Genomic DNA, 11,275 nt, shown 5'->3' on the forward strand with positions numbered 1-11,275 from the left:
ATTTTCAAATAATTTTTTATGTCTGGTTTGTCAGGAAAAAGTTGTTTGATTTCCAATTTGTCTGAATTTGCAATAGAAAAGACATGCTGTTACACACAAGTTTATCAATAGTGGTCGCCATGTTCACAATCTGTAAGACTGCTCGCGCACACCAAGTTACCTTTGGGTTGATATTTTATTATGGGCAGACTCATTTCTGGCCCATTGCATCTCAATGAGGGCTCGTTGCAGTACCATATTTGACCACAGATTTTCATTTAGAAATGTGAGGGGCGCTGTGGTGTTCAGGATGCAGCAGTTTTTTTTATCTCTATTATACAAAATATAACAAGAGTTTTCAGATAAATGATTTACAAATTAAAATTATTCGAGGCCTGCTTTTAATATGTATTTCAGAATTTTGAACATGGTACAGGTTAACAAATTCCATTAATGGAAATTAATAGTATGGATCTAGGTTTTCAAATGGATGAATATTTAGGTGGGACTCTGCCCTACCTGCCTATATGGATGAGCTGTGCCCGTGTATACAGTAATAAAATCATAGACCCTCTCCTTGATTCACATTCATTGTTCAAATCACCAGAGAATTGATAGTAAAAAAAGATTTAAACATTGATCTGTTTCTCACCCACATCTATCATTTTGCTTCTAAAGATATGGATTAATTTTATGCTGCCTTTATGTGCTTTTTGCAGCCTCAAATTTTTGGTACCCAATTCACTTTTCAACAAATATAGTTTAGGCAGGATCATTTGTCAATTCTTATTATTTTGGTCACCTCTCCAGATGTGCTTGGACCCTGATGATTGCCACTTGTGGCTATATTTTTATATTTATTATTATGTGAAAGCAATATCACAAAAGCAATAGTGTACTTAATATCATCACACTCTGTTCCGCCAAAGCAGCCTTGTGCCACAAGAAATCAGATTTCTTTCATCTATGTTTTCATTTATTTATACTGTGCTCATTAGTGCTATACGTTTTGATCATAATAACTGCATGTTTTGTTCAGAATTAATCATTATATTTTCATTTGATTAGAAACCATTTTGATGATAACATTTTATTAAAGCAAAAATAATAACAGAAGAGTCACTCGATTCGAACTCGCGACTCCAGGTGTGGTGGTTTCCTTTGATTTTTTTTTTACGTTGAGCCTTGTGGGTAAATTTGCGGACAATGTTTTACAGAAAGAAGAGTCAATGTTGTTCCACTCAATGTTGATGGCTTTAAACAATTGATGAGAAGTTGAAAAAAATGTCTCCCCATTCACATCTGGACTCTGACCAGGCCAAAACAAGAGCCTGATGGACATCTGGTCTATGCAGTGTGGTCAGGACAATTGTCTTGTTGAAAGTAACATCAGATTGTTCCTCTTTAGAAAACAACTTTTCAATTGTGGGAGAAAACAACTTAAATTGTGGGAAGCAAGCCTTTCTGCAATATTCTCTTGTACTCAAAAGCATTAATTACAGTGAAGCAGCTCACCAGTACCTGCAACTGAAAAGGCTCCCCACACCATGACACCTCCTCCTCCATGCTTCACTGTGGTAGAGATGGAATCACTATTGTATTTCTCAGCAGATCTTCGACTCTCTGGAGCATCACCACGCAAATCAAATCGTGATTCCTCACTCTGCAGAGCGTCAAACCCTGTTCTAGTTTTTGTAATCTTTTATTCCTGTCTGGTGGTCATCCTTTCATTAAAAGGATATGGGCCTTCCAGATCCTTTCTTTCTGGCAATATCACCTGATGTTTCTAAGCGTTAACTTATTCTCTTAATAGCTGATAGAGAAATAGGGATCTTCTCTGCCTTTAGGGTCTTGTAAACTTCAGAATAGCTACAATTAGCCTGACGCAGATCAGCTATTCAGTTTCTGACAGCAACCCCTGCATGATATTTAGCTTTTTTTGGAGCAAATCTTCTCCCCCAACTCTATCACGGTTCCATTTATGAGCTTGTTATCAGGCCTATTTATGGGCTGCATCAGGTATGGTAGATCACCAAATAATGACTAATCTTTTAAGACAAGAAAAAAACATCCCAGAATATATTTTGTACACTCAGACATGTTAGCTTGAATTTTATGTCAAACATTTTAATCATTATATGATTTTAACTTTGCATACAAATAGACTATGCAAGTAAATTTCCCTGTTTCAAGCTTTTTCCCAAACAGTTCACTGCAGCAAAAGTTAATGAGCAAATTGTGGCACAGAAGTGCATCAGCATTTGTTTAATTCTTGCTAATTTCTTGTCCTCTTATTTGTTTTGGAGACCATTAAAAGCTTAATGTTTTGCCATTTTGGGCTTGGCCTTTATTTTTATTTTTTTGCCCAGGTGTGTAGAACTGCAAAGCTCCCTCCACCGTACTTCCGCATTGGGACAATGTTTTCATGTTAGTAAGCAGTGCCCTTTTTACGCAATACGTAGTGCTGTGTGTTCTTCCCAAACAATTTAACATTAGTTTTATCAGTCCACAAACATGTCCTAGTAGTGTTGTGGCGTGTCAAGGGGGTCTTTGGCAAACTTCAGGCAATGTTTTGTTTGAAAGCAGCAAATTCCTTTTTGGTGTCCTGCCATGGACGCCATGCCTGTTTAATATTTTCCATATAGTAGACTCATGAACACCAGATCCAATGATTTCTTCTAGTCTTTAGCTGTATGGTTCTTTGAGTCATCTTTGCTGGATGGCCACTTCTAGGGAGAGTAGCCACAGTTCTTAATTATCTCCATTTATAGACTGTTTGTCTAGCTGTGGACAAATTTATATGATGCCAACTATGTCATGATCGAGCAAACTTCCTGTCCACCATTTTTAAATGTTTTGAAAACCTTCTTTTACAAACTCCTCCTAGACCGTTTATCCGATTTGCATGAAAATTGGCCTGCATCATCTAGAGGCACTCACTGTTGTCTAAATGACTTCGTGAGCAACATCTAAGTTAACTTGTTTTTTTTTGTTTTTTTTTCAGCCAAAAGTAGAGGGTAATTAAACAGTTGGCTAAAAAAATATTGACTATATAGTCAATATTATTTACTGCTTATATAGGCAGTAATACAAATAATTAATTCTAAGCAAAAAATAATAGCCTACAGAACTGTGTGCGTAACATATTTAATGAAAGAATGATCTATATGCTATTCATCGCATGAAGAATTGCAAATGATGTAGGCTAATCAAAATTCAGTGTTTCTCTAATTTAAGAATCCAATGGCCCTCAAAGAAATCATGGAAATGTCTGTTTTATAATCAACTCTCAATAGCACCTTTCCCACATAAATTCCAGGTACTTTACACTTAGTAACTTTCTAAATGAGAACTCATAAGAGGAACGACACACTTTAGACTTTTCCCCTCTTGCATTCGCACTCCCAAACGTAACCCCTGTAGTGACGTCATCTAGTGTTGACCATTCTTCTGATGTCATTTGCATGTGTGATTTTTAATAAACGTGATTCAGTAGCAACAACAATACAATCAACAGAACCGATGTAGGACACCTGTTTCAGAGCTACACTTTTTTGGGGGCTGTTTTGCACAAACTGCGCCTGCATCCCAACATGTAGGCAGCTGCCTTGCTGCCTAATTAGTCAATGGCTTAAACAACAAATGTTTTTAATGAATGGAACTCTTTAGGAAACTGGTATCAGTTTAAAAAGCACCTTATTTTATCCTACCTCCTTATACGGCCTCCGAAGACCACATTTTCCTGCTGATGCACGAAGCAATGAGAGATGTAAGGATGTTGCTGCCAATGTCCTCGTCATGCCGATGTCATGTTTTTCATTGCTTTGTTAATCATACGTGTTTGACCAATCATAAACTCCCACAGTCCCACTTCTGGGGTAGAAGTACCTACTAGGAGCTAAAAATTCAGTCTGAATTCCCTCTAAATGGCAACGACTATAGTTCCTCTTGCGAAAATAACGAAAATAACTAATTCCAAGTAAATGTACCTAAAACTTGCTTTTCAAGGAACTTGTGGCCTCCATGCAATACGTGCATATTGCCCACACTTTCGAAACATGTATAATAAAATCAGTCTTTCGATGACCTTTCCAATCCAGCATTTCCAGCTCTAATTGTAGAGCTGGAATATATTTAATATTTTCTGATACCTTTCTTATAAGGTTATAACTAAATGTAATCATATATATCATATATAACATATATATGAGTGGTGGTGGCGTAGTGGTCTAAAGCACATAACTGTTAATGAGAAGGTAGCTGGTTCGATCCCCACAGCCACCACCATCGTGTCCTTGAGCAAGGCACTTAACTCCAGGTTGCTCCGGGGGGACTGTCCCTGTAATAAATGCACTGTAAGTTGCTTTGGATAAAAGCATCTGCCAAATGCATAAATGAAAATGTAAATAATTGACACTGCCCCATCCTTCAATAACTGATTGCAAAAAGACTGCAAGATTACAGCAGGTTTTTTTCTGTTGTGGAGCTATAGTCGTCATCTGTCTCATAATTCAACATAATTTGGAATCGAACAGCTGAAGAAAGGATGTCAGCTGAGGAATTGTTAAATACATGTTGCACATTATCTCGGTCTTTTGGAGCAAGCATGTGCACTCAGAGGCCAGTTGTGGTCTGTAGGATATTTGGTACTGATGAATTTAGAAGGGAACCGTTAGAGTGCCCTCATTCTGACACCATTATATGTAAGGGAATTTAGGGTCTTGAAATATGTGAACTAAATTAAACTGTCCTTATTGTACATTATTAGGTAATTAAATGTATATTGGAATTAGTCATGTTCGACAACCATTATTAATGAGATAAATGACAAATAACTAGATTATTCAATTCTCCACCATTAAAATAGTAATACAACGTCTTGATGTATCCGCTCGCAATTTCTACTGTAAGGAATTCGCCTTAATAAGTGAATTATGTTTAATTCACTTACTGGAGTGATATTATTCTCATGGCTTATTGAAAATAATATCACACGTATTTAGGTACAGCTTTGAAGTGAAATCTTTTAGAAACAGGGATGAGATTATTTATAAAAATATACCATAGTCATTCATCTTTGAAAACAGACAAACTTTATTGCTATGCTAAACATAAATCTAATCTAACACATATATACATAAGACAGGTTGATGAGAAGAGTAACAGAATGTGAACTAAGTAATCAATACAGTGAAAATGAACTTTATGGAGTCTGTTGACAATGCCTTAAGAACCATTTAACCTTATTTGGGTCTACATCGATCTGCTATCAGATTACTCAAAGTATTTAATAAATACACCAGCACTTTGAGCACAATCTTGGACATGTACTTGCATGTATTGGTGTTTCCTTGCGTTCTTTGTGTTGCTTGGTTCTTGGCTCTTGGTCAAAAGTGTTAGGTTTATGGACTAGTTTTGGCCACTAGATGCCTAGATTGCATTTCATTTCAGTTTCCCGCCTTTGTATCATGTGTTATTGTTTTCACCTACCGTAATTTCCGGACTATAAGCCGCAACTTTTTTCCCACGCTTTGAACCTCGCGGCTTAAACAACGATGCAGCTAATATATGGATTTTTCCCACTTTCAAATTTTATTTAAAAAAAAAAAAAAATTCTGTGACGTGTTTTTCGGCGGCATGAAGCTTTCATTAGACCAATGAAATTGCCGAACGGGTTAAGGTCAAACAACTTTTTTGTTTACGGTTTAGATTAAATCGAGCGCGCTCAAACTTCCCATCATTCTGATTACGGTAGTCATTTTGTCACCCTCAAGACACGGAGAAATGTATATGATGCAGCTTTCAAGTTGAAGGCGATTGATCTGGCTGTTGGAAAAGGAAATAGAGCTGCTGCACGGGAGACGTCGGAAACAGCAGCGTGATGAATTGACTCTGCTGAGGCTATTCAACTCCGACACCGAAGGAGATGACTTCAGTGGTTTCATGTGCACAAGAGGAGGAAGATAGTGACCAATGACTTTCTTGCTAGGCTACTGTTTACTGCAAATTTTTTATTTATTATGTTACAAGCCGTGTGTGGCAGCGGGGGCGTGGTCAAGCGCCCGTCCGGGAGAGAAAAGCGGTAAGGGCGCTTACACCTGAGCTAATGTCTAACACCTGTGTCTAATTTCAGTAAGTGTGGGGAGAGCGGCATAAAAAGGCAGCAGAGAGAGTGTGAGTGAGTGAGTGAGTGAGTGAGTGAGTGAGTGACAGACAGACAGACACACGTCAGTCTAGTGTTGGCGCATAGAAGACCAAGAATTGAGAAACTTTATAAAATTGATTGTAAACATTGCTGTGGCCATTAAAAGCCTTACCTGGAACGTCAAGTGCCCTGTTTCACGTGTCCTTCTTGGGAAAACTGTCACACTGGCACCAGTTTTCAGCACTTGATGTAAGCACCCTTACCGCTTTTCTCTCCCGGACGGGTGCTTGACTACGCCCCCGCTGCCACACCGTGTTTCGTTAAAGCTTATTTATACTTGTTACAAGCCGTGTTTCGTTAAAGCCCATTTATTTTTGTTACAAGCCGTGTTTCGTTAAAGCCTGTGTAAAGTTAATTTGTTTCAATGTACCGTTAGGCACCTGCGGCTTATAGACAGGTGTGGCTTATTTATGTTCAAAATAATAATTTTTTTAAAATTCAGTGGGTGCGGCTTATATTCAGGTGCGCTCAATAGTCCGGAAATTACGGTATACCTCATTTTTCTGTGAGTGTATTTAAGTTGCTCTGTTCCTCTGTTCTATGCTCAGTGTTTGATATGTTGAGACCAACATCTCTAGTCTTTTGTTTTTTGAAGACACCCTTTTACACTTTGAGGTTTCTAAACCTTTTTTGACTTTTTGCATTGACCTTTTGGAACATTTGAGATCTTCTGTTGGTATGACTTTATCTTTTTCCCCTATTGACTCTGGGACATTTTTTGATTTTTTCAGTTTGGAATAACTTTATGGATTGTTTTGGAATTACCTTCTGGTCTAATTAAAAGACATTTAGTGTATTCCCTGACTGTGCTCTCATTTCTGCAACTGGGTCCACATACCCCATTTTCCCCGAGCTCAGTTCCCTTGACCTTGCGTTACCCCCAAGTTCCTGACAGAAAACTTGTTCCGTCTATGTTTTGGACCTCTGTAAGATTGGATAGTTATTGTCAGTGTGAATGATGAGGTTGGCTTTGAAGTGAGTCCTTCTCATGGACCATAAAGAGTGAGATGCTCCCTCGGGACTTTGAGTCCTGAGCTTCCTTGGACCTCATGTGGTATGGATCTGGTTCCGACAAGATCCAGAGAAGACCACGAGGGAAGAGTCGGAGCGAAGTCTGAGCAGTCAGAAGAGCAGGAGAGGCAAGCAGAGAGGGCAAACGACAAGAGAAGAGAGAGTGTTCTTCCTGTTTGGAAACATTTGAACTGAAATTGGCCGCATCCCCAAAGGTGTCCTGCGCCAATCAGAAGTGTCATTAACTTTTAAATCTTGCAAATAGTACAAGGCATGACATTCATTGTCATCAGCTTTCTTTATGTAACCAAGCAAAGCTTTACATACTGAAATCAAACTTTTAAAGTGCATGAAAACTTATTGATATTGACTTTCACAATACAATCCCATGCTATAATGTTCTGCACAAGGTTGGATTAACATTATCATAGACTTGCTGGGTCTTTTGTTGTGTAAATGTGGGTGGTGGTGTTGTTGATGTATTTATCAAGATTTTTTTGCAGCTTAGTTTCAATAAATGGTCTTTTTGGACTGGGGAGGAAAAGTTTGAGTTTTAGTAAATGTGGCAGGGCTAATCAAGCCTGCCGAGAGGGATAAGGGTTGACTGCAGAGGATCCTTATCCCTTTCAGGAGGCTCGATTAGCCTAATACGGGACCGGGTGTGTAGGATCACAACCCAGCCCCGCCCTCCGCCCTGCCACAGTAAGCTTTCATAATATATTAAGCTGTTTTATTTTAAAAGCTTTAGAAAAATGTATTTTACTTGACCTCTTTAATATTAGCACTTGTACAAAACACAACTCTACTTTATTCCAGAATGCATTATGTTTTCCATTGTGTTGTTTGAAAATTAGTCATTGCATTTTTAATTGGAAAGTTTCTTCTCACAGGGCACTGAAAGATGGACCAGCAAATCCAGTCTACTCCAAGTGCTTATTTCTATACAAGGTTGGTTCTCCCAAACCAGTAACGCCCTTGTTGGGGGTAATATTAATTTAATGAGCTCACCAAGAGACAAACAAACTTGATGATCTGAGCTACATGCAGACTAGGCAATATTAATAACCTCATATTGACCTCAGTTAATAACTTAGAACTTTTCCAAATCAAGTTTATTAAATTATCTCATATTTCTACTTTTTAAGGTCTGATCCTGGTCAATGAACCATACTATAATGAGGCTGGCTTTGACAGTGATCGAGGCCTTCAGGAGGGTTATGAGAACAGCCGCTGCTATAACGAGATGGCGCTCATTAAGATGGTGCAGTCTATGACTCGACTTATCCAGCAGCCTGTGGAGGTCTTTCAGCAGGAGATTCAAGAGCACTTCACCTGCTGTGGCTGGCAGCTGGTCAGTCGGCTAGAGTCCTGGCTGGATTTGGGTGAGACAGTGACTGACCGCATGTCCCGATGTGCTGGTGGCGGCGGCGGCAGCCTCCATGCAGAGCCTCTGGAGGAGATTCCCACAGCTTTGTCTCACAGCAATCCAAGCAAGCAGAATGTTCGGTGCGAAGAAGAGCTTGAGGACTCTGGGCTCAGCCCATCCACGTCAGGGCCCAGTGGACCTCTTGGGGGGCACCAGGACCTGAGCCAGAACTCAGATTGTGATGGTTCAGTGGTGGGTGTTGCAGAATCAGAAATGTCAGAAAGTTCTGAATGGTTGTCTGGTTTTTTGACATCTAAACAAAGTGGAAAACCATGTCAGGAGTCTTTGCCAGTTGTCAGACCAAAGAAACGGAGAAAGAGCTATCGCAGCTTTCTTCCAGAGCACAGTGGCTATCCAGACATCGGATTCCCACTATTCCCACTGTCCAAAGGCTTCATAAAGAGCATGCATGTAGTTCTGCAACAATATCGAGCTACTTTGACAGCTGCTGGTGTTCCTGAGCACCTTGAGAACAAATAATTGCCCAAATAATTTATTTTTCTCTCTCTCCCTCTCTTTTCCACGTTATGACCCCAAGAGCGCCGCTCTGTCCAGTTTAACCCTTGGCCAGCTACTTGATTCTCCTCATCAGACTAACAGTGTTCCATAACACCCTTTGATATTTGCTTTGTAGCACATTTTAGTTTGCTTTTTTGTTTTTTGATATGGGATGGCAGCACACACTATTGTTTGTATTGAAAAACTGTTGAAATTTCATAGGCTTTTATCTTGTTTCCCTGACAACAGCCCTGCCGACACAGGATCTCTCAGGGAGGTATGAATGAAACAGACAGATGTGAGACATTACAGATGCTGAAGCATGACTGAAGCTTTTGTTTTGTTAGTGGCTATGTGAGTATGAACTTGTGCAAGAGGGAATCAATTAATCATGCCATGGGATGCTTCCATTCATCCTAGCACAATTTTGATGGGTTTACCATCATTAATCTCTCACAACATGTTAGAAGTTTACTTGCAGAAAAAAGGGTGGGGATGTTTTTGTCAGTGTTTCCATAATGTTTCAGATCATGTGTGATTTAAGTCCTTGCTATGGAAATATAATTATTTTATGAGCCATGAGCTCTGTGGTCCATATTTCCATATCAAGTGCTGCTTGATGCATTGCATTGACTTTAATCTGTGAACAATATTATCAGTTCTTTTAAAGGTTGGTGTTGCTAACTATTTTTGGACCCAAACATGCTTCAATTTGTATAACTGCCCAGTCATCGATACTGTACATGCAATTTATCATTCCTGCTGATGTTTTGCACTGAAACCAAAGTGTCAAGTTTGCAAGTGTTAAAAAAAAAAAGCAGCCAGACACTGAACTACTCTGATTCTTCCAAATGGAATTCCCCCTTTTTATCTTCCTCCCCTTCTATGCCACAACAGAGAAAGAAGAGATTTGCCCAATGCAAGAAGGTGCCCTGAATTGTTTCTGGCAGGCTGATGAGGACCTAACCCCACCCCTGATTATAACCATTTTGAGCCTGTAAGGCTGAGTAGTCTGCTAGGAAAAATTGAGAGCACTTTTCAGGTATTTGCAAATTGTTTCAGAAAGAACAATTCAAACCTCACATTTCTGTTTACATCAACATCAGGCCAGCTATAATTTTAGCACTGTGTATGTTATGTGCTTTTCCACTTTGTAATTCACATTAATATTCATAGTTTTGCACAAACATGCGTATTTATTTCCACTGCGTGAAACACTCCAATCTGCTGGTTGCCTCCCCCCCTCTTCATCTTTGTTTCTCTCTGTAGTTTGGCTCTTGGTCTGATGCAAGCAGAAGTTGAGATGTAATATACTGCTACAATTTTCTGTACATTAGCATTTAAATTCAATCTTGTTTATGACAAAGGAAATATCAAGTATGGGTGTCTTTGGGTGATGGCCCTGACTCGTTTTGTTTGACAAGTTATTGTAATATTTTTTTCATCAGATTCTTTAGTAATATCCTACAAATAATTATTTCATTATACCTTTCAATATAATTTTGTATTTCTAGCTTACAGTTTCATAGCTGGAGAATAAGAATGCTTTATCAAAGTGTTTCATATGTGCATTTGATGAGTTCATGGTGATTGGTTTAGCTGGTTATTATATCAATGCAGATCCCTTTAATCCATCTCAGTAAAAAGGAAGATACATTTTCCACATACAGATTAATATCCTGTATGTCTTATGTATCATACATAAGTTCAGCTCTCCATATTTTGGTTTCTGTACATCTCTGAATGTGAAGCTATGTCACAAATGAGAATCCAGACATAAACCCTAATGAAACGGCAATTTTCTGTGTAGGTGTACAATACTATGAATTTGATCACACTACTATGAAGAGAGATAACAGCCAAAGCATGTAACATGTTGCTTTAAGCCTTAATGGCTACATGAGACATGACTGAACAATGTAAACATTTCCACAGTGGCTTGTATTGGTAAACTAATAAACATATGATTTGTAGATTGAATCTTCTGTGCAGAAGACATGACTATATATAATTGTGGAGGGGGGGCATGGTTGAGTGCTGACTTGTGAATGGAGAGCAAGACTGGGAGATGAGAGCGGTAAGGAGTTACACCTGTGGGCAATTTTAATAACAGCTGTTCTGTGTTTCAGTGAGAGGTGACAGAGTGATAGAAGAGG

The 11,275-nt window shown here is 38.9% G+C and overlaps 1 protein-coding gene across 3 annotated transcripts in view; it reads left to right on the forward strand.

Annotated features, from left to right (window-relative positions):
* The window catches only part of LOC127647069 ((E3-independent) E2 ubiquitin-conjugating enzyme-like), a 119,593-nt gene extending 108,519 nt beyond the window's left edge, over positions 1–11,074 (forward strand). For all 3 annotated transcript variants that reach the window (XM_052131143.1, XM_052131145.1, XM_052131146.1), the window contains exons 19-20: positions 8,086–8,143; positions 8,341–11,074. In XM_052131143.1, coding sequence (XP_051987103.1) covers positions 8,086–8,143; positions 8,341–9,101 — 819 coding nt within the window. In that variant the 3' untranslated portion in view covers positions 9,102–11,074. The remainder of the gene's footprint in view (positions 1–8,085; positions 8,144–8,340) is intronic.
* Positions 11,075–11,275: the final 201 nt, after the last annotated feature.

The sequence above is a fragment of the Xyrauchen texanus genome, chromosome 7 (assembly GCF_025860055.1).
Source record: "Xyrauchen texanus isolate HMW12.3.18 chromosome 7, RBS_HiC_50CHRs, whole genome shotgun sequence".
Taxonomy (NCBI): Eukaryota; Metazoa; Chordata; class Actinopteri; order Cypriniformes; family Catostomidae; genus Xyrauchen; species Xyrauchen texanus.